The sequence below is a fragment of the Aedes albopictus genome, chromosome 1, assembly GCF_035046485.1.
Source record: "Aedes albopictus strain Foshan chromosome 1, AalbF5, whole genome shotgun sequence".
NCBI classification, from domain to species: Eukaryota; Metazoa; Arthropoda; class Insecta; order Diptera; family Culicidae; genus Aedes; species Aedes albopictus.
The window spans coordinates 48,971,911-48,995,010 of record NC_085136.1 but is presented as its reverse complement, the minus strand read 5'-3'; the positions used below and the strand labels follow the sequence as shown (position 1 = coordinate 48,995,010).

Here is a 23,100-nt window from a genome sequence, read left to right as displayed (position 1 = left end):
ACCTTTGGGTCGCTTGTTTGGGGTAAGCGTTTTGAACATACATACTGGTTTTGCTGGGTTGCTCTTTCCTATTTTCGTTCGATCGTGTTGTTTTTTTGTGATAGGTAGTTGTGATTAAATTTTGGTTATGTTCTTGGAATGCTGCTTCGTCCTCATCGCCATCTCCATCGAAATACGATAAGCCTATGTCATTTGCTGTCTGCGGTTTTTAGCAAGCTTCGTAGTCCAACTTCACTATCTCCTGCTACAATCGCTTCGTCGCTTTCTTAAATTCGGCTGTCATTACCAATGTCCTTCCAATTCCAACGAACATCCGTCCATATCCACCTCTTGTCTACCGCTGGATTTCCACGTGAAATAAGGTCTGTCAATTGATTGATTGATTTATCTTTATTTGAGACTTTCAGCCCTTGGCTGGTTCGTCTCTTTCTTGAGAATAAGGTCTGTCAACTTTTTCCCGGGATTTTGTAGATTAGTGCTTTATGCATGCTTCCTTTCCTGAGACTTCGGAGCACGTCTTAGACATGGCTGAGTACAAACAACGCTCATCTCCAGCGATATTTTTAACCAGCATCGCACCACCGTCGTACTGCATTACTTCCATTTTTCACTGCTATCACTCATGATACTCAGATACATGAAAATATAAAAGAAATGTTAGTAGCGCTTTGGTGATACTTTCACGACGGCCATTCAGAATGATTCAACGGATGCAGATGCGAAGATCATCCCTGCTGACTAGCAGCGTTCATCAAACTCAGTTGAAGATGAAACTTAAAATATACGAACACGAAGAGCAACAAATAGACGAACGCGAATATTCTAAAAAAAAGAATGATCTTCCATCCGATCTTCAAGTGATCCTCACAAGTAGCATCTTTCGTTCAGGCACTTTTGAATGTCCGTATGCAACTTGTTCTCACAAGAAATCTACCTCGACCAAGTTGGCAGAACGCGTCCATACCCCTTTCTGAACCGAAGGGCAGGGACGAACAATATCTTTTGGATTTCGCTTAAAATTTTGAACTTAAGCAAGTCTGGCCAAAGTATACGGTCCATACAAATTTTGTATGGATAAAAGTTTACGAGGGGGAGCGCGTGGTCTGAGATTGCCAACATTTAGTCTACGTAGTTTATGGATAGCGCCTTATGAGGAGACGATTTTTTACCCTTATTGTAGCCAATTTGCTTTCGGATGAGATTACAAGATCTGACTTACGTCCAGTTTGGAAACAGTTTTTCCGGAATTTATTCTTCTTCACCACACGTCCTCCCTAGTTTTGTTTTGGCTGGGAACCCAAAACCGGTTCCGTACCTAGCATTTCGCAACTTACAAACAAAAGTTTAATAAACAGAAGCCCGTTTGCACTTTTTGACAACTCTCGGGGGGTGCAACCTTAGGCCTTGACGGCGTACTTCCGCTTCGGGAACTTGGCGCGCTTTCGCTGTTCCTTCAGGGTCAACCGAGCGGCATCCCGGGGGGACAGGGCCTTACGCATGGCGCGGGTCCTCTTGGGGCGCAGATCCAGCGGGACGTACTTCTTGCCCTTGTACAGCTTGCGCAGGTTGTCCTTGGTCTTGGTGTTCATCACGATGTACACGCGGGCGATGGCCTTGCGGACGACGCGGCTGTTGTGTGGCGAGGGGGAAGAGAGGGAATTTGGTGGATTAGTATCTTGAATGGCGTGATGTTACAAATAATTTCTGAATCAGGATGTCTCCATTACGATGTTTAAACAATCTATGTAACCATCTTCATTGTTCAACGTTGATTTCAACTGTAAATGTTTGCGTTGAGTGTGGACAGTTACTTGACATAGCATAATAACATGATGCCTAATTAACTTATCTTCAATCAACATAAAAAAAAAACATAGCATCCCGCATCCTTGAAGTTCCTTATATCCGTTTTTGATTTCCTGCCGGAGGGTATCTTAGATTTTTCAAAAATTTTTGAATATCCATCGATTTTTCTTGGAGTTTTTATGAGAAGCCTGTAGGTATAACTTCTTCCAATGATTTGCCCGATATTACTTCCAGAGTCCCTTGTGGGATTTCTCCTACACTGAGGATAGTGTTCGTATGTTTTTCATAGTTTACATCTTACGAATCAGTTATTTTTATTTTTTCCATCATTTCATAGTTCTCGTATGCTTTTCATACATTGAAAAGTGAAATCCATAAGACTTGGCGTATGAAAAATCCCATTAGAAGCATCGTATGAAAATCATAAGATGTGTTATGGAACACCATTGCTAAAAACAACAAAACCTTTTATTGGTTCCTAACCACTTCAACTTCCGAAGCGTCAATGGGCGAATGAGTAAAGCACGCGCTTGCCAACCTTGACGTTCCTGGTTCGATTCCAGGTTGCGATTTTTTTTTAATTTGTGCAAAATATTTCATACAACGTAGTTTCAGTTTTTATACGTTATCGGTATGATTTTCATACGTGATTGTTATGAAATTTATACAGTTGCAGTATGACAATAATAGTTGGCGCTTTGAACTCAAAATCATAATTCGTACCTATGATTTTCGCAAGAAATTCTTGTGGCAAAAAATCATAGTTGATTCGTACACTGAGGATACTGCAACTCCGAAAATCATACGAATCAACTATGATTTTTTGCCACAAGAATTTCTTGCGAAAATCATAGTTACGAACTATGTATATTGTAATACTGCAACTGTATAAATTTCATAACAATCACGTATGAAAATCATACCGATAACGTATAAAAACTGAAACTACGTCGTATGAAATATTTTGCACAAATTAAAAAAAATCGCAACCTGGAATCGAACCAGGAACGTCAAGGTTGGCGAGCGCGTGCTTTACTCATTCGCCCATTGACGCTTCGGAAGTTGAAGCGGTTAGGAACCAATAAAAGGTTTTGTTGTTTTTAGCAATGGTGTTTCATAACACATCTTATGATTTTCATACGATGCTTCTAATGGGATTTTTCATACGAAAAGTCTTATGGATTTCACTTTTCAATGTATGAAAAGCATACGAGAACTATGAAATGATGGAAAAAATAAAAATAACTGATTCGTAAGATGTAAACTATGAAAAACATACGAACACTATCCTCAGTGATGATTTTCGGAGTTGCAGTATCCTCAGTGTAGGATTCCTCCTGCGCTGACCCAAATAAATGCTCGTGGGATTTTTCCCAGGATTTATCCCGGGAAATAGGTTTCTCTCAGGTTATTTCTCAGATGTTCTCGCGAAACTTCTGTTTGATTTTCTTTCGGGATTCCTCAGATTGTCCGCGATTCCTTCCGGTGTTTCACTCGGAATTTCTGCCAGTTATTCTACAGCAGTTATTCCAGGGTTTTTACTAGAGTTTCTTCAATGATTTCCCCAAGAGTTATAACGAATGTTCTGCTGCACTGCCGGTGGAAGCATAATTTTCACATGTGCATTTTTGACAATATTGAGATTTTGCAGCCCACGACCATGTATCATGGTATACTACCATATAGGGAAATATAAATAGGTAGTTTATTCCGAAAATAGTTGAAAAAATGCAACGCCGATTTGTCACATTCTGAAAAGTGGACGCATAAGCGTCGCGTTTCAATGGAAAACCTATGAAATTTTAAAATCGCTTTAAAACATTAATTAGTGCTCAAATTCAAAATTGGTTGATGTTAAAACACGATTCGGCATTTATGCTTTATAGTTGAGACAATTTACTTTTTCGAACTTTGGACGCCATTTTCTCGATTGTCTGTTTTTGCACATGTGACATTTATGCGTCCACCGGCAGTGCAGTTTCCTCAAGAAATTTCCGTATGTTTTCTTCTAGAGTTTCGCATGGGATATTGCTTAAAGGTTCTCGCGGAATTTATTTTCTTTCTTGAAAGAACTTATGCGAAATTATTGTAAAATTCAGCGAGAAACTGTTACAGGGTTTCTCTCCTCATAAGCCAAATGAAAATCCCTGAGTTTTCCTGATTTTTTCAGAGGGAAATTATAAATGTTGATAATTTAAAAATTATATTAAATGTTATTAAATTTCTATACTTCTCAAAAACTATACAAAAATATCCTTAAAACTTAAGTTGAACATTTCAAGGATAACAGCGCAAGATGTATTATCAAAGAGATTTCACCGAATCGCTGAATTCTTTCAAGAACTGCTTCGAATATATTGCAAAAAACGGTTGAGGAATATTTCTAAACTTTTCCCAAAGTGCTTTTGGGTTAATTGCAAGAAATTGCTTTGACATTCTTGCAATGACTACAATTATGACATCCAAATACTCTCAAAAATCAGGAAAAAGTTTTGAATTTGAGCTTGGATGTTTGTACTCTGTGCTGGTGGTGTAGTAATGTTGAAATTTCGCAATTCTACCCACGATTCTTCCTTCAAATCCTTCCAGAATTTCTCCTTTAAATTCATTTCCAGTTTCTCGAGTTTTCCTTGAAATTAACAAAGATTATTGTTTTCTGGCTTCCTCCAGTTTTCCCAAAAATATCCAGAGGTTGTTACATATGTGCTTTCATAAATAGCTCTTTCCGAGATTTTTCGAGATTTTTCACGGGGTCTCTGCTGGAGTATGTACCCCCGAAATTTCTTCCCGAGTTTCTCGCTGGATTCCTCTCGGAGAGCTTTCCGAAAAAAAAAACCCAAAGTGCTTCCAGGAATTTCTCTTAGTGGTTTTGGAATAGTTTGCAAGTTTCTCCAGATTTGTTTTCAGAAGAACTTCCAGGGATTTCTTCCAGAGACAGTTTTCAGATACTTCTCGTGAACTTCCTTGTGGGATTCTGCGCGAAGTTTCTCCCGGGATTACTTTTAGAGGTTTTCAGAGTTCTTCCTTAAATTTCTTTAACATTTCCTCCTGGAATTAGTCCCAGAACTTTTTCTCCGAGATGTCCCAGTTTCACTTAAGATTTCTTTCCTAGTTCCTCTAGAGATTTCTTTGCGGAGATTTTCGCAAAATTTGACCGGGATTCCTTCAGATAGGGTCTGGGACCATTTGGGCAGGAGCACCTATTTTGGACACTTGCTGCTGTAGTTCACACACTTAATTTTGATTACCGAGTTCGGTAATTTTTTGACGAGATTAAAACTGCTGAGCACCGAGCTCGTTCAGCAAAAATGCATTGTTTACCTTTTCCATACGATTTTGACAGTTGTTTTACTGAACCTCAGTAAAATCGATTACCGAAACTACCGAGATCGTACTGCTGTTATAATCTCGTCAAAAAAGTACCGAACAGGCAATTCAGAAATAAGTGTGCAGTCAGTTTTCAGCCAATTGACTTGAGTTTTGAAATAAGATAAGATACGCACAGTATTTCGCCATGAACAAAATTTCAGATCAATTGGTTTGCAATTGACTGAGTTATAGTAGGAAGTGCCCAAAATAGGTGCTCCTGCCCAAATGGTCCCAGACCCTATTTCTCCGGAAATTTCTTACAAGAAATCTTAAGTTATCCCAGGAGATATTCCGAGAAAACTCTTTGAGAAAATCCTGCAAGAACTTTGAGAGCAATTTTAAAAGGAATCCCCAAGAGGAGCATCCAGAATCTCAGGATAATTTCTGATAGATTCCAGGAAGAGCTCTGGGAGTAATCCCGAGAAAATCTGTAGGAAAATAATCTCAGGTGGATCACTGCAAGAAATTAGATAATCAACTATAAGGAAAATCAGTCAGCAGCCACCGCTCGTTTACATCGGACGTGTTCTCCTTCATCGCTATCAAGTTTGATTTTTGTTTCTCACAATGAGTGTGCAGCGAAAAAACACTATTGTTGTCGATTTTGGTATCCTTCCCACTCGACCTGAAGTTGCCAAAATACAGCAGTTTCTGGACAAGGAAATTCAACTCCAACTGTCCGACGTGCAAAATATTCAGCTGCATAATATTCACGGCTGTGTGTTAATTGAGGTGAAAGACAGTGATACTGCCGCTCGTTATCAGCGGGTGCATAATAATAGACACGTCATTCTTCATGGAGAAAAAGCTTTTCGAATCCCCGTATATGTGAAAAACGAAGCTGTGCCGGTGCGTGTTCTTGACCTTCCACCGGCAATGAAGCACACCACTGTAATAGATTTTTTGTCGCAATACAGTCAGGTGCAATCCGTTACTCGAGAGCGATGGAAAAACTTCTTCCCAGGCGTATACAACGGAGTTCGAATACTCCACATGAAAATAGAACGTCCAATTCCGTCCTACGTTACAATCGCAGGGCACGAGACCTCAATATTGTCCCCAGGCATGACCAAAACGTGCGAGCAGTGTCACAAACAACAGCATCCAGGGCAAAAGTGTTCTGGTCCATCAACCAATACTCAAACAACTACCAACACAGTACCTAAATCAGCATCAGCGAATAGCGAGGATCGTTTTCTTCTTAACGTCGATGAGTTCCCTCCAATCGATACGAAACAATCAGCATTACCATCAGACCCACAACGAGAAGATAAATCGAATACCGTACCTGCGACGGCGATCGATGAACAGCAACAGATAGCACAACCCAGCAACGACGACAACAATGCGAATGACGGTAGTGCATCATCTTGCTCTATTGAAACAACTGAAACTCCAATCAAGCGGCGGCTGCGGTCTTCTACGGCAAACGAAAGAAAAAAAATGTGTTCGAACTTGCCTTCTCTGGACGGTTCTTAACCCCACGTCTCCATTAGACAGAAATGTCTTGCCATTTCGCTGCCAGAAAGAGTAAACGTAGCAGAAATGATCAACACCGCTGCTTTCCATGCAAACAGCGAGAGAACATTTCTCTCATGACACATCTGTCCAGCAAAATGGCAAGACATTTCTGTCTAGTGGAGACGTGGGGTAACCTAGCGTTGACAGACGATTGCAGGGTGCAGTTTTTCCGGGCTTAAAAAGTTCAAATGTAGCAACGTCTAATTTTAAGACTCTTAAAAAATAAGATTATGCTCTTAAGAGATGAACCAGCCTAGGGCTGAAAATCTCTATAATAAAGAAAAAAAACTATAACGAAAAGCCTTGGTAATTACCCGAATAACAATTACGGCACAAACTCCATGAGAAATACTAGCAGTAGCTCCTGCAGAAACTTCAGAAAACTCTCTAAAACATCTTTGGAGAAAGTCCAGGATAAATTCTGAAAAATTCTAAAAGACGTCCCAGGATCAACACCAGAAAGAATCTCTCTCAGTAGCTCCGAGAAAAATCTCAAAAGAAATCTCGTGAGAACCTTAGGGAAATAGACCAGCTGAAACTTCCGTAAAAATCCAAAAAGAAACTCTAGAAGAAAGCTAATTTTTTCAAGAAATCACAGGAGAGACTTCGGAAGAAATCTCGGAGGGAATTTCGGCAGAAAATAAGTGAAATATTCCTTAAAACTGTTGGAGGAGCTTTTGTAGAAATCCCAGGAATAACACCTTGAAGAGGGATTCCGAGAGAAACACTAACAGAAAATCCACTACAACATCTGCGGTATATCCTGAGAGTAACTCTTGTGGAGATCTCGGGATAAACACTCATAGAAACCTACGGGAACTCCGGGAGCTATACTGGGAGAATCTCTAGATGAAATTCTGCGTGTAAGCATACCAGAAGAAATCAATCGGAATTCCGGAATCCTAGAAGATCTCAAGGAAGTTCGCGATCCTTCAACATGTTCGAATCTTGGAACAATGCTGGTAGGAATCCGGAAGGAAATCAAAAAATAATACCAGGACAAAGGGCGTGAAAAAATACGGGCGAAGTTGTGTAAAAACCCTGGGGGGAGATTTCAAGAGGTATTTCCAAAGAAATTTCAGAAAAAAAAACCCTGACGGAATTTCTGTAATTCGATTTTCTACATGGATACAATAACACTTCATAATCGAAAAGTTTTTTATTCAGACCCATGATGTAGTGAATTCTGTAGACTCTATTTTTGAGTAGATCCCTTTTTTCATTCATAATACCCAATGTTTTGTTTTTCTTTTTATCGGTGCAAAATTTTCCTAAGTATCCCAGTGTTTTTTCAGGTATTTAGTAGACACCCTGTGTTTGAAAACTATTCCGGAAAACCACTGAGAGAAATTTCTGAAGGAACATTTTATGAACTTTGTAAGGAACTACGAGAAGCAAGAAACTGTGGAAGCATATCGGGAAAACCTCTGGAAGCAATTCTGGGTGGTATTACTCTAGAGGCCCCATGAAAAACTCTTAACAGAAATCCTGGGAGGAACTGTGGTAGAAATCACAGGAACATCTTTCAGAAATCTGGGACGCAACTCTGCCAATCCGGTAAAACCGCTGAATGGGATCTTGGGAAACTCCTGGAGAAAACCTTGGTGAATTCAAGGAAGAATTTCGGCGAGAAACTGCGAATAAATTCAAGAAGTGTTTGCAGTAGATATCTAAGCAGCAATTCCGGAAGGAATTTAAGAAAATCTTAAGGATGAAAAGGGCCCACAGAGCAACAGTTGTAAACCTTGGGTATCCAGCATGACCAACACGGGTTCGATTCACGGTCGGTTCGGGAACTTTTCGTAAAGGAAATTTCCTTTCTTGGCCAAAGAATCCTCGTTTCTGCCACACGATATGCACATGCAAAATGCTCATTGACAGAGGAAGCTCTCAGTTAAAAACTGTGGAAGTGCTTATAGTACGCTAAGCTGAGAAGCACTGTCGTGAATCGTCGTGCATCAGTCCCATGTTTGCTTGATTTCCTAATGCATATCTCGGGCGATCGTGCTGTTGTAATTTGTACAACACGTCGAATAAATTTCGCTTTTTGTAGCATCGCATGATACTGATGCTGACGGTGGTGGCCAACTGGGCAACTAACGGGAGGATATGGGACAGATTCACGGCAAAGCTAGTTTCATCCCAGTGGGGATGTCATGCCAAGAAGAAGAAGAAGTAAGAATATACGATAGAGTTTCGGAACAAATTCTGAACCTCTGAAGCAGTTCTCGATATCACAAGTTTTTGTAGAGTTAACTAGCAGTATTTTATTCGAAATTGTGTGCCGTATGTTTATCAGAATTCCAACCACCAGTAGCAACTAATGGGGGTTAATTACACAAAACATAAATACTGCTTTCATTAATACTTAATGCTTTGTTTATTGCATGTTCAAAGCCTATAGTGTAGTACACTCGTTTTTATTCGTACCTACAAAAGTGTATGTACCTCAAATACCTAGTACTTACTGCCAAAAACATACCAAATGTACTACTTTTCATTCAAACATCCTATGGTTTAAAAATTACATATTTCAATCGCAATGCAGAATGTGAATGCAACCAAGTGCAATCAAATTTGCATCAAAATTTTTCAGGAAGTACTTAGATATTAACTACCCTTTGAAAGTTGATAATTTCGGAACACCAAATTTCCTGTAACCAGACAGCGATACTCACATCTTGGACAGCTTGGAGGGAGCTCCACCGGTGACCTTAGCCACACGCAGATTGAGCAGCTCAGTCTTGAGCTCCTCGAGCTGCTTGGTCAGCTCCTTCTTGTCCTTGGTCCGCAGTTCCGAGCATTTCACCTTCACCTACAACAAAAACAAGCGGAAAACGTTCGATATCAACAAACTGCTGCCCTAACCTCACTACAGTAATTCTTTCTCGTTCCGAGAAAGAGCGATTGTTTTGGGTGACAAAACGGCGGAAACAGTTCCGTCGCTGGTGCGGTTTTCGGGTTCATTTGCACTTAATCGGTATGACTGCTCGTTTTCAGGCACAATATTGAATAACTCGTGTCCGGAAATTGGTGGTAAGCCGCATACGTTGGCCAACATCGCCGCTTGTCTCAATCCAGTTTCTTGCACCATGAAAACACTTCACATGAGGTGCTGGATTTGGTCTCGAATTCCCCCTATTTGCCACACACCGGAACGCCTGCAAGCACTCGCCACACCAGCCCGTCACTATTTTCACCGTTTTGGTCACATTTTCAGCCAACAATCAATCGAAATAGCACAAAATATTAACCATTTTGAACGCTGTGGGAATGCACTGGCTTCCACTATTTTAGACAGCTAGATTGGAAAAGAGCTGCGAAAGGAGCAAATGACAGCAGCTACGTCGTGACGTCACGTCCCGCTGGCTGTCACCACGCGGGGGCACTGAACTGAAATTTTTATAGCAGAGCGAGTCGCGCATGCACGGTCAGAAAATTCACTCATTTTGGAGCTAAAGTGGGACAACTCAAAATTGAGTAAATTTTTTTTCCAGCGATAGCGCTGGCCCAAGTGCGAAAATCTCATCAGTTTAAGCTGTATAATATTCTTGCTGATGTGAAGAATATTATACGGCTTAAACTGTTTGAATTTTTGCACTTGGGCCAGCGCTATCGCTGGAAATGCAATTTACTCATTTTTTGAGCTGTCCCAGTTTAGCTCAGTTTTGTGTGAATCTTACTCATTTTAGAGTAACATTTTCTTAGCGTGTGGGACAACTCAAAATTGAGTAAATTTTTTTTCCAGCGATAGCGCTGGCCCAAGTGCGAAAATCTCATCAGTTTAAGCTGTATAATATTCTTGCTGATGTGAAGAATATTATACGGCTTAAACTGTTTGAATTTTTGCACTTGGGCCAGCGCTATCGCTGCACGCTAAGAAAATGTTACTCTAAAATGAGTAAGATTCACACAAAACTGAGCTAAACTGGGACAGCTCAAAAAATGAGTAAATTGCATTTCCAGCGATAGCGCTGGCCCAAGTGCAAAAATTCAAACAGTTCAAGCCGTATAATATTCTTCACATCAGCAAGAATATTATACAGCTTAAACTGATGAGATTTTCGCACTTGGGCCAGCGCTATCGCTGGAAAAAAAATTTACTCAATTTTGAGTTGTCCCACTTTAGCTCCAAAATGAGTGAATTTTCTGACCGTGTGGAAATGCAATTTACTCATTTTTTGAGCTGTCCCAGTTTAGCTCAGTTTTGTGTGAATCTTACTCATTTTAGAGTAACATTTTCTTAGCGTGTGTATTCAGAATTCGGTTATTTTATGCTTCTCAGTGTATGAGTGATGAACAATTTACTCGACATGTTCTGCACAATTTCGAACAAAAAAATAAACCAATGCAAGCAAAATAATAATTAAACCCTCATATATGCCAGTTTAAATGATCTTTTATTGAACTTTTCGGCTAAACCGAGCCCTTCCACCGTTACTTCTTGTAACCCCTTCGGTGGTTGTCGTACTCGTAATTCTTCATCCACTGTTTCAAATTGGAATTTCCTCGCAGCACGGCCGACCGCGAGTCCACATCCCGCATAACGAACGGCGAGTGCCCGGCCGTGTAGTCATCCCCGAGGGCGTTCGTTTTGGCCTTTGCCTTGGCCGAAAATCTCTGCTGCGGCAGCGGTTGATCCTCGAACAACAGCGGGTTGGTGGCGTGCTTTCCACCGTCGAATTTGGCCACCGGCCGGTTCTTGTACCGGGCCGTTAGGGGACGTCTTGTGTTGATGTGAATCACCTGTTGGCCGTCGGCATCCAGACTGACGGCCACCTTCTTCAGGGTGTTGTTGCCACAGTTCGGGCAAAAGCGTTTCGTTGAATCTGAAGTGGTCTTGAAGCAAGCGTAACACCTGAGAATGTAAGTGCGGGCGTGTTTGATGACACGGCCATCCAGGGCGGCTATATGGAGTCCAATCTGCTTTAGGACGTTTTGCATGGCGAAATCTGTCGTCATACAAGCTACGGGGGAGGGCGTTTCTTCCAGTAGATCTGTGCCGTAGTCTCGTTTCACTTCCTTGATGTTCGATGGAGTAATCCAGCCTTCATCGTCATCTTCATCATCATCCTCTCCTTCCTCTTGCTCTGCTTCCTCATCATCCTCTGACATCTCTTCTTCGCATTCCGCTTCTAGATCCTCATCCTTCGCCTCCTGTTGTTCGATTTTTCTCAAAATGTCTTGCTCTACTTCTTCCAGTTCCTTAATTTCTTCTGAACTGAGCTCTGCAAACTTCTCTTTCAGATGTTCGGTCTCTTCCTCAACTTCCATCGAAGGCTCATCTTCTTCAATCTGTTCAGCTGGCTTATTCCCATCACCTTCGCTCTCTGTCTCGGTTCGTTCCCTACCAGAATCGCCCTTCTTTCCATCATAGAAACCAAGCACCTTTCCGGTTCCGGCAAACTCTTGCGGCTTTTGCCCGGACGAAACCGTCTTGGCCGGTTTGGGTTCTTCTCTTAGGTGTTCCGTTCCCACATGTTCCTTCTCCAGTTGGTACGTCAAAGCCACCACCTTCAAATCTACTATCGAAAGCGAAGCGAAATCGCCGGTCTTTTTGGCAAATCCGGTAACCTTGGCCAGCACATCCGGATCTGGTTCGCGCACCTGAAGACTGTACGGCAGCACCACCAGCCGTTTCAGCTGGCGATCGTTTTTGATTTCATCCACTACGCCCTGCACGGTGTAGCAGTGCTCAGCGACGTCCTGCAAACAAGACCAAAACAAACCGTAAGATCCCGACTATCGCCAACGAAAACGACTCAAATCTTACCTGCAGCTGAGCATTTTTGATGAACGCCGACGTATCGACCACCAGATGGGTAAACTTGGGCATTTTACCGCAATTTTTCGGGAAATTGAAGCAACTTTACAACGAAAACATTCCTAACACGTGAAACTTTGTGGTGCGATCGAATGCAAAGAACAAAACAGCTTTGTTGTGACGTTTGTTGCGTTAATGAGAGTGTCAATGTGTGCGGAGAGACTGCGTACCATAAAATTTATGGCACGCTTCGAGATGAGACCGGAAACAGCGACTTGGCGTATGTGTGGGGAGTATTGGAATTGAAAGCGTGAAAAATGGTCAAAATAAATATTTAAAACAAAAATCAACCAATCAGCTAAAAAAAACTTTGTATTGTGGATTTACCGGTTACTTGTATTCTACCGGTCGCTTCAGTATGGCCTCCAAAGTAGCCGTTTTATAAAAAGAGTAATTTAAAAATGATTTTAAACATTTTCATTGTATGCGCTATTCCTCGTTGTCACTAGCTACTCAGCGACATTCATTTTTTGACAATCAAGTTGATTTTTATATGAAAACGGCTACTTTGTAACGGATACTTAAGTAACCGGTAGAGTACAAGTAGCTGGTAAATCCACAATAACTAATCGCGTGGCTCTCACCAGGGGGATGACGAAGGGCCAGAATCAGCAACCCAGCATTCGATTCAACATGGCGTCCAATGTTTTTGTTTTTATTGCTTTTTTATGTTAAAAAATCACTTGAAACATCGGCACTGCTTCGCTACTACATACCTATAATATCGTACAAAGTGATAAACAAAAAGAAACAAACATCAAAATCGACAGTTTCATTTGAAATGTGTAATTTCCAAAATAAGCACTAGCTACACACGAGCCACATACCCGAAAATCAGGAGCAAGTTAGGGTAAACCGACCAGAAAGTGGGTACCAAAACCTGTCTAAACGATGTTGTTGAGAGCGGCGATGTATACCGATGACCTTCTCATTGGGGACTACGAAGGTTGATGAGCCGGGAAACACTCTTTCTTCCTACGGGGTTTCTTATGAGAGTATGAGTGAAAAAAAAAGCAAAAAATCTTCCCTCCTTCACTTTCTCACAGAAAACCGCAAACAAAATCATCACCTTCGTAGTCCCCAATTCTTGAGGATACGGCACCCGCTGGCATCAAAAACGATCGTGGCTAGGGGCAAGACACTGTGAAAACGAGAGTAACTCTGAGAAATTCTGAGTAACTCTTTTACCACAGAGAACAGACATCCAGGCTAGAACAAATTTCATTCGGAAAGTTGTGTAAGGATTTGAAGCTTTACTTGAGTATGATTGCAAACCAATACACGATTACAACACTAACGCCACCAAATACCATATTGCCACAGTCAGTGGTGAGTTGAAACATTTCAAGTGGTGAATTAAATTAGTATGGGAAATTAACCGATTGCAGCGCCACGCTATTGCCACTTGTGTTGCCGATTTCAAATGGCCGTTAAATTCCTTACACAGTTTCGGAACTGGACTTGGATGTCTGTTCTCTGTGACATAGTGTTACTTAAAATAGTCTCGTATAATTTTGGCTTAGTTTAACTTTTTAGGCGAATCACTTCCCAAGTAACCACTAAGCCGTAAAAATTGGCACCAAGTTGGTTCTATATCCACACGAAGAGCAATGTTAACAGAGCTCATTAGAACTACATCCTATAATAGATCTGCTTAAAAGCCAATTTTGGCGAAATATTCGGCTGATATACGGCCAGCTTCAATCTGCTTACCGAGTCTCTGGTGAAAGAGTTGTCAAAAATGGGTTAAGAAAAAAGAAAAAAAAGTTATTTACTTTCTTTATTTTTTTCTCCGAATGTTTTCCATCGAAGTCTACTTTTCTTAGATTTTTACGGCCTGATCCAGATTCGATCTGATGTCCTCGGGGTTGTTAGTCTTGAGTGGATGTCGTCACGTTTCCCATCTGCTCCATCGATGCACCAAGAGATCGGTTTGCTCAGCTCCGTATTTAAGGAAAAGAAGGCAACAAGTTGGGACAGTATTGATGTTCCGATCCAAATGTTCCGGATGATCCGATGTTCGGATCTGAAATCGGGCACAATGTGGCCGCATTGGAAATGTATAAAATGGTTTTATGGAGGTTGGAGAGACATCTGCAGGAGGTGCAGCTAGGGAAGCTTGGGAGGTTGACGAGGTTCCGTAAAAAGAGAAATCAAAATGGGGCCCATCGATTAGTTTTGGTGTTCGTCTGTAGGAAAAAAGATTGAAACTCTACAGGTAAACATCCGATGCATTTATATCATAATCAAGGAAGCAGCTATACATTTTCTGTTTCCATTTAATGCTTGAAGTGTCCGACGACAAGCTTCCACCGCCCTATCGAACGTACGAAATTTCCGAGGAGATTTTATTGTCTTGCTTCGGATCAGTTTTGTTTTGCTTGAAATCAGCTTTGATTGATATAAACGTTATGCACGCCAAGCCTTTTAACAGCACTGTCAGGCTTCTTATTCGGCTGATAGACACTGGGTTTATAAGCACTATAGCATAGCGTCATATACTAATATACGGCTCATTTCAGTGCTTATTATTTATAATGCCTGAGAGCATTTGAAAATTTCCTACTGAGCCTATTGACACAAAAAAGCTGCTGTATGACCTTTAGACCGCTTACGCTAGTGCTTAGTGGTTACTTGGGAAGCGTGGTCGATGGAAATTCCGCAAGTGTTACGTCTGTTTGTCTGTGGTGAAGTGTTTCCGGTGTACGCCTCAGAGTGCCAGCGAGAAGGCAAAATGGAACCACGAGCACACCGCAGCGGCGGGCAACAATAAGCACCGAAGAAGTTCGACAGACACTCGGCGTTCATGGTCCAACATCGTCGTGAAAGTCCGGGTGAGTGGATTTTCGATTCCGGCACGTCGTCACACATGTGTCGCGAAAAAGCAATCCTGAAAGAAGCAGAAGAGGTGAGTGATAGTGTCATAGTTGCAAACAACATGGAGACACCAGTCGTTGCTAAGGGCAACGTGGTAATCAAAGCCGACTTGAGTGATGCAACCGAAGTGCTCGATGTTTCGGAAGTGCTGTGCATTCCGGAACTGGCGATGAATCTTTTATCCGTGCACAAGATCTGCAGTCGTGGTCATCAGGTGGTGTTTTCCAAGGACGTGTGTGAGGTTTTCGACCAGACCGGTCGGATTGTGGCTGTTGGTGATCAGCAAGGCGGACTATATCGTCTCCGCCAAACCGGAAGAAATGTATCGTGCATCGCGACGCCCAAGGAGGACATCGGATTATGGCTCAAATGAGAATCGCATTTTATCCGGAACTGAAAAAGCACTTTTCTCCAGAATGACAAAAAAGCGAACAAAACCCGTGTGTCCGATTCTCATAATTGACTAAATAAACAATCGGACATTCTTATTTTCTCTGATTTGTTGATAATTTGGGAAAAAAGTGCTTTTATAGTTCTGGGATATTTGCCATTCTCAATGGAGCCTTATGGCATCGCCTCATGGGACACTTGAATGCACACAGTTTGAAGCAACTTCGCAGTATGGTCTGTGGTGTGCAATTCGACGAATCCGATATGCCGACGTGCATTCCGTGCTTGGAAGGGAAGCATCAACGTCAACCGTTTAAATTCAAAGGGGCCAGATCAGCAAAGGTGTTGGAACTCGTCCACAGTGATCTATAGTGGTTTCGCAGCGCGGCGTCACGAACACTAACGCAAATCTACTGGTTGAAAATATGCCCGTTTGATTTTGCCGGGAACAGCTGATTTTTGTTTACTATTTTCCACCAGTAACTCAGGTAGTGTCCGTGTAATGCAACGTGTACGTACACGCAACACCACTAAAAGCAGAAACCACTATGTGGTCCCATGGAAACGACTTCCGTAGGAGGCAGCAAGTACTTTGTGATGACGCACATACCGAAGGTACAAAAGGAGAAATGGGATCCGAAATCGGAGCAAGGCATCTTTGTCGGATACGCAGCGGGATCGAAAGGTTATCGAGTCTACAATCCGAAATCCAGGAAGGTAAGTCGGGACGTTGTGTTCCTGAACGAAGGCAGCAGCGAAGAACGACTGGAAGCTCCCGAACCAGAGATGCTACAGTTTCGGATGGCATCAGTGGACACCGACCCGGAATCCGAGCAAGGTGGAGAAGCTACCGTAGCAGAACCATTAGGGAACGTTCAAAAATTACGTCCAACATTTGGGGGAGGGGGGGGGTCTAGAAAAGTGTGACAGTACGTGTATTGGGTATAGGGAAATTGCGTGACAGAGGGGGGAGGGGGGGGTCTAGAAATCCCGAAAAACGATGGACGTAATTTTTGAATCTTCCCTTACCAGCAAATGAAACTGGCGGCGAAGTGCTGTCGGACCCATCACAAATTGCGCTCCCTCCACAACCAGAGGACCCCCAATATGTGGTAATGCGCAGTGGCAGGGAGCGCCGTATCCCAGGCAAGTACAATGATTTTCAGTTGAGCTTCAGTGCCGTCCCTCAAAGCATTTCCCCATCTCAGGCAGTGTCGCCAGGTCAATTTTTGAGAAATCTGGATGATTTAGGAAGTTTTGTCTGGAAAAGTCTGGATCGTGTAAAAAAACCCTACAAATTCCGGGGAAAACCTTACAAATTCCAAGAAAAACCTTACAAATCCCGAAAAAAAATGTCTGGATCTTCCAGATTTTTGCAAAATGAGACCTCAAAAATCTGGATAAATCCAGATAAATCTGGAAGGTTGGCAACGCTGATCTCAGGTATGTATTTCTCGATGAGCCGCAAACGTTTGCGGAAGCAATGCAGCTAAGGTCAGTTTACCTTTTTTCCAAAAAGTGCACAACCGCAAATATGCGTAAATGATACTCAAATATAGGTAAACCAGACTCAAATATGGGTATTGTGTTCCTAAATATGAGAAAATTGTAACCCAAATATGCGTAAATATTACCCATAAATGCGAATGTACACTTTTCCAAAATATGAGTTTTATTTACCCATATTTACGTAAAGTTTACGCAAATTTGATTAAAATTTACCCATATTTTAGAAAAATAGGTAAACTGACCTTAGCGTGTCGAGCAACTGTTCGAACGGTTTGGAATGAATGACTGCAATCCCGTTCGATGCAAGCCAGAAACTGAGCAAGGAAATGAGCCCGAAATCGCCGCCAAACCGTCCTACCGGATGAGCAGAAACTCCACCTTCGTCTTCCATGTCGAATAGTTCGCTCCGTTGTGCTTGGCGATGCCCAAACGCTCCATTCCGCTGCAGAAATTTTCACTTTTCTTCAAACGGTCAAAAAAATCTTAAGGTTTGAGAAAAATTTTCACTCTTGTTTTTATCGGTTGCTGCGGTAACCACTCCAATCGAGCAAAGGCCCATAGCCTATTGAAGTGTCAAAGAAAGACAACCGTAGGTGTCGAGTAAGGTGGCCCACACTTATATGAAAAACAAAAATTTCGAAAAACGCCAAGTCTTACCTCCTCAATCAGTTGTTTTGGACTCCCAGAAGATACGTTCAAAATTTGAGCAAAATCGGTTGAGCCTAAGGGGGCGCTCAAAACGCTTGAAGTTTGTATGGGAAAACTTGGTCAAATGTATGCAGAAATTTTAAGTTTTCGAATTTTGCCGCTAGGTGGCGCTGTAAGCGTTCAATTATCAAACCCTTTGGTATTATTGTAGGTGACTATATGCCAAACAACTTTGTCGAAGACCGCAAAGTGATCCAACGTCTGTGAAAAAAGTTATACCCTAGGAAAAGTGAGGATAAACTTTATTATTGTCTATCCGGTTGGAATCAAGACCGACATTCAATCAAAAATTGCCATTTTCTTGGTCCACAAGTGTCGCAACTGTTTCGCATCTAGTGCGCTGTGTTGCTGACAACAACGATAAGGATGCGCACTACATTTGACATGATTAAAAAACGTCGCGAGTTGGGTCGCGTCGCGACTTGATTGTGCGAAGTCCGGTTTGGTGGCGGCCCGACAATATTATTTTTCCAATACATGTAAAGGAATAATATCAATAATAAAATCTCAATACTTTGCCTCACTTTGCCTAGGGTATAACTTTTTTCACAGCCGTCGGATCACTTCGCGGTCTTCGACAAAGTTCTCTGGCATATAGTCACCTACAATAATACCAAAGGGTTTGATTATTGAACGTTTACAGCGCCACCTAGCGGCAAGATTCGAAAACTTAATATTTCTGCATACATTTGACCAAGTTTTCCCATACAAACTTCAAGCGTTTTGAGCGCCCCCTTAGGCTCAACCGATTTTGCTCTAATTTTGAACGTAGCTTCTGGGAGTCCAAAACAACTGATTTAGGAGGTAAGACTTGGTATTTTTCGAAAATTTTGTTTTTCATATAAGTGTGGGCCACCCTAGTGTCGAGTGCTCAATATAAACTAAACATTTATTTCAAATTCAATACTTACAATACTACTACAATTGGTCCCTGCTACCGAGTTGCTTCGTCATACTCCATCAGCCACAGTCAATGGTGAATTGAAACATTTCAAGTGGTGAATTATATTAGTAGGGAAATTAACCGATTACAGCGCCACGATGTTGCCACTTGTGTTGCCGATTTCAAATGGCCGTTAAATTCCTTACACAGTTTTGGAACTGGACTTGGATGTCTGTTCTCTGTGCTTATAGTAAATGACCTGAGGTTGAGGTTATCCCTGACATGTCAACTGATACTATACAATTGGGTTTTTAAATTAAGAAAAATGTATTGATTTTTTGATTTTATACAAAAGAGCACCTTTTTCTGAACCACCATGATTTTTTTCAGATTTTTAGGACTTCATTTTGGTACCTAAAATCGCTTTTGAAGAGATTTTTCGAAATCACCTTTTGACAGCGGGCCAACTGCTTGACAGCTCCGCCCAGTACAAAATGCGTCGAGGGGTGATTCGACAAATAGCTCCCATACAAACTTCAAACTGATTTTTAAATAGGTTCCCGGGCACCAAAATTCATGAAAATTTGGATTTTGGCTCAGTTTTGCATGCAGATTCTGAATATGGAATTATCTCAACACCGCTAAAGAAGCCAATTGAGCGAATGCGCGAGTTTTTCGCCACGTTTGGTTTGCCAACGGTATTGGTCACGGATCGAGGTACGCAGTTCACATCTTGGTTCACATCTGCACAATTTCAAGATTTTTTGAAGAAAAATGGAATCATGCACAAAATGGGAGCGCCTTATCATCCATGGCTGCAGCCACAAACGGCCAAGCCGAACAATATGTTCAAACGTTTAAGGACAAAATAAAGGCCCTACAGTGTCCACGATCAGAAGTTCAAAAGGAACTGCACAGCATAGTCATGGCCTACAGAAGAACTTTCCACCCCGCTACTGGAAAGAGTCCTTCGATGATGGTTTTCGGGAGGCAGATGAGATCTCGTATAGACCTACTGGTTCCCATAAGCGACCGTGACGACAAGCATTTCTGTTCGAGGGGAGAAGAGGTGACAGTTCGTTCATTTAACATAAATGACAGAGTAGCTGCCAGAGACATTCTTTCGCATTCGGATAGATGGAGGTTTGGTGTTCCCTGTGATGTTGTTTCGGAAAAGGTTGGGAAGTTGCATTATTGCCCGTTGCGGGAATTTGTAGATTCCAGCGCAAAAAAATATTTTGCCTATTTTTTAGCGTAGTGGCGTTACAATTGTTTGTTTACAATGAAAAACTAACGCCAAAGGTGTAAACATAACAACTCAGCGTCGAATATTCAATAGCAAGCGTTCTGTTTTCATATCTGTGGGCCCACGCGAAAAAAATCCACGTAACTAATTTTCGCGCAGGAGTCTAAATGGTTGGAATCTCCGCAATATATGATCGAACTTGATGATGGTAGGTTGTGAAAACGTCATATTGACCAAATCAGACCAGGTCCAGTGAATCAGCAGTCTCAGTTAGAATTTCCTATTGTTAGTAGTGCTGTTCGGCCGTCCATTCCTTTGCCACCGCCACAAGAATGCATATCTGAGGTACTGGTTGATCCAACAGGAAATAATCAATCTCGAGACCCTTTCTACCCTGTCAGTAGCGCTGATCCTTGGCTGATCCCGAACACTCTCGCAATCATTGTCCAAGTCAAAGTCAAAGACCGACACAAGCACATTGTATTCAACCCACCAATGCATCGGCGACTGGAGATACGGACATCAGAAGGTCTAACAGAGTTAGGAAAGCACCGAATAGACTCGATCTCTGAATTTAACTAACTCTCAATGTATCAAGCAATCATCGTTAGGGAGGAAGAATTGTTATAATATTTCCTTTACCAGTCCACCATGCTCATATGTCATTGATACCATGACACACAAGAATAAACTGGCATTCGTTTGTTATCGTTACTGTGATCAACGCGTGTTCTTACCAGGGGACTGTTATGGTCTTCTTGTTTTCTTACCCTGCATTAAAATTATGCTGCTGTGTTGAAAGATAGGTTGTCAGCTTGAGCCCTACGCTTGAGCCGCTGTTATGCTGGCTACGAAAACATTGCATTGGTGGGATAGGGATGCCAATTCCTTGGTTCTTACTCTGTGCGACTATCCGAAAATACAACAGTCACATAACTGTCAGTTGCTGCAGCATGCAACCAATGTGCATTCTAAATACATCGCATTTCAACAAAAGTGCCTGTAAAAAACATCGCATCGTTGTTGACATTTCATTTTGACGGATAGCGGTGCGATAACTGCAAGATTTTCATTTGGTAAGTGAAACGTCTCCAGTTAGCCTAGTGGTTAAGGCTATGGATCGCCAATCCGGAGACGGCGGGTTCGATTCCCGTTCCAGTCGGGAAAATTTTCTCGACTCTCTGGGCGTAGTGTATCATTGTACTTGCCTCACAATATACAAATTCATGCAATGGAAGGCAAAGGAAGCCCTTCAATTATAACTGTGGAAATGCTCAAAGAACACTAAGTTGAAGTGAGGCAGGCCAAGTCCCAGTGGGGACGTAGAGTCATAAAGAAGAAGAAGAAGAAGTGAAACGTAAACATGTTGCACTTATCGAACGTCTACTGTACTGTACAAGACTATATGAAATAAAAACTGACGACATCCAGTCGACTTGTTCGCTTCGCGATTGACACACACGTCCGAACATGGCGGTAACTGTTGTAAACACTGAACCAAAGGGACACTTTCGGATCGAAATCAGCCTCTCGCCAACACTCGCACACAAACGCATTCCTCAACAGCCTTTATTTATTTTGAAAATGTAATAAAATATGTAAGACACTGGCGTTTACATGTGATGTTCTTGTCCATAATAATACTTATGCTTTGTCACACAACTGTCTTCCTTTTCATATTGTGTTGTGAATGATTAACGTTTTTATTTTTTTGTTGTTGTTGAGTTTCTGCTCTAGTACTTAAATTTGTGTTCCATTTTCATTTCTGATGCTCTCCGGTACTATTTTTTTGCTATTTTTCTGCGTGATGGTTGGTAGTTGGTGGTGGTAGTGGTGCTCAAAAGATATTTAAGAAGGTGTTTCCGTACTGTTTCGATCATGTAAGTGACATGTTGGATTAGTTAGTTCGGTAGCTGTCATAAAATGACACAAAGAGAGCTTTATGATGCGTGTGAAGCTTTTGTTTAATTTCTTAAGTAGTATGATAGTTTTGCGCTAGCCATGAGATTATGCAAGCATTTTATTTTCATGAGTTTGAGATAGATGATGAATAGTGATGACGTAGGTAGAGATTAAACCAGAAGCGAAGATAAGTTCCTGTTTAGCGATAAAGTGATGTTTTTAGGGTAGACTTTGAAAGTGAAATGCATTTTCACAATTGCGCTGCCAAATTCACTTTAGTTGGTTGTTTGTGTTTGAATTTATCACCAATGTCTTCTCAGCAAGATGCGTTGTCATACCGATTGATCGTTTTGGTTTCGCATGGCTACCGCGATATACACTGTAAATATGTATGTATCCTAATGCTACTCAGGATTAATCTAGTTTGCACTGAAATGTACTGTGTATCATTAAGCCTATAGAACCTTTCATAAGAAACTTTTACGGGTATTGAACCCAAATGAATAAGTTGCTTTAATATTGAAACGGTGTGATAAATATTATGTACAGTACAAGTGACGTATAATAGTAATTGATTTCGGAAAAAGTTCCTTAACGGTACTAATTTAGAATAGATTCGATTCAAGTAAAACTTATCGATTAAGGTTGTGTTCCCGCCAGTTGTGTCAATTGATTATAGTTCTTACTTAAGTGGTGTTAGTCTATATTTGTAGTAAAAATTGATCAAATATCACTTTTTATATTGAAGCTTAGGGATTCTTTGGAATTCATTTCGTTATCGTATATGTGGATTTTGAGACCGATATTTACTATGGTCCGTGGGTTGGGTTTTTTTTATTTGATTCAAAAGAAATCGTTTGTTTCTGAAAGACCTAGAGAAAGAACAAATCGAAAGATTATTACAAATTTGGCTGGTTCGTGGAAGAAAGAAGAAACGGTACTCTAGAACAGAAATAAGGCGATCGGATTGGGATACTTTTAAAACAAACGAAAAGCTCGAATGCTTTCGGTTCAACTAAGAGAGAGAAAGTATCAATTGAGCTTTGAGAAACGTTCGTAAAACGA

At 41.4% G+C, this 23,100-nt stretch overlaps 4 protein-coding genes across 4 annotated transcripts in view; 1 reads left to right on the top strand and 3 right to left on the bottom strand.

Annotated features, from left to right (window-relative positions):
* Window positions 1–1,220: 1,220 nt before the first annotated feature.
* On the bottom strand, window positions 1,221–10,085 carry LOC109397884 (large ribosomal subunit protein uL29). Its single transcript, XM_029855096.2, has 3 exons — window positions 9,951–10,085; window positions 9,375–9,511; window positions 1,221–1,629 (listed from the first exon to the last, which is right to left on the bottom strand). The coding sequence occupies exons 1-3, from the start codon at window positions 9,951–9,953 to the stop codon at window positions 1,398–1,400; spliced, it is 372 nt and encodes a 123-aa protein (XP_029710956.1). The 5' UTR covers window positions 9,954–10,085; the 3' UTR covers window positions 1,221–1,397.
* Window positions 10,086–11,075: 990 nt separating this feature from the next.
* LOC109397889 (RNA-binding protein NOB1) lies at window positions 11,076–12,629 on the bottom strand. The gene is made up of 2 exons (XM_019670230.2): window positions 12,470–12,629; window positions 11,076–12,402 (listed from the first exon to the last, which is right to left on the bottom strand). Exons 1-2 carry the CDS (start codon window positions 12,530–12,532, stop codon window positions 11,134–11,136), a joined length of 1,332 nt encoding a protein of 443 aa, XP_019525775.2. The 5' UTR covers window positions 12,533–12,629; the 3' UTR covers window positions 11,076–11,133.
* Window positions 12,630–15,303: 2,674 nt separating this feature from the next.
* Window positions 15,304–15,770, top strand: LOC115256752 (uncharacterized). The gene has a single exon (XM_029855700.2). The coding sequence runs from the start codon at window positions 15,327–15,329 to the stop codon at window positions 15,768–15,770; it is 444 nt and encodes a 147-aa protein (XP_029711560.1). The 5' UTR covers window positions 15,304–15,326.
* A 5,912-nt stretch (window positions 15,771–21,682) lies between these two features.
* The window catches only part of LOC109416118 (contactin-1a), a 128,672-nt gene continuing 127,254 nt past the window's right edge, over window positions 21,683–23,100 (bottom strand). The window contains exon 6 of the mRNA XM_019690086.3: window positions 21,683–22,907. Within this exon, the coding sequence (XP_019545631.2) occupies window positions 22,879–22,907 (29 nt within the window). The 3' untranslated portion in view covers window positions 21,683–22,878. The remainder of the gene's footprint in view (window positions 22,908–23,100) is intronic.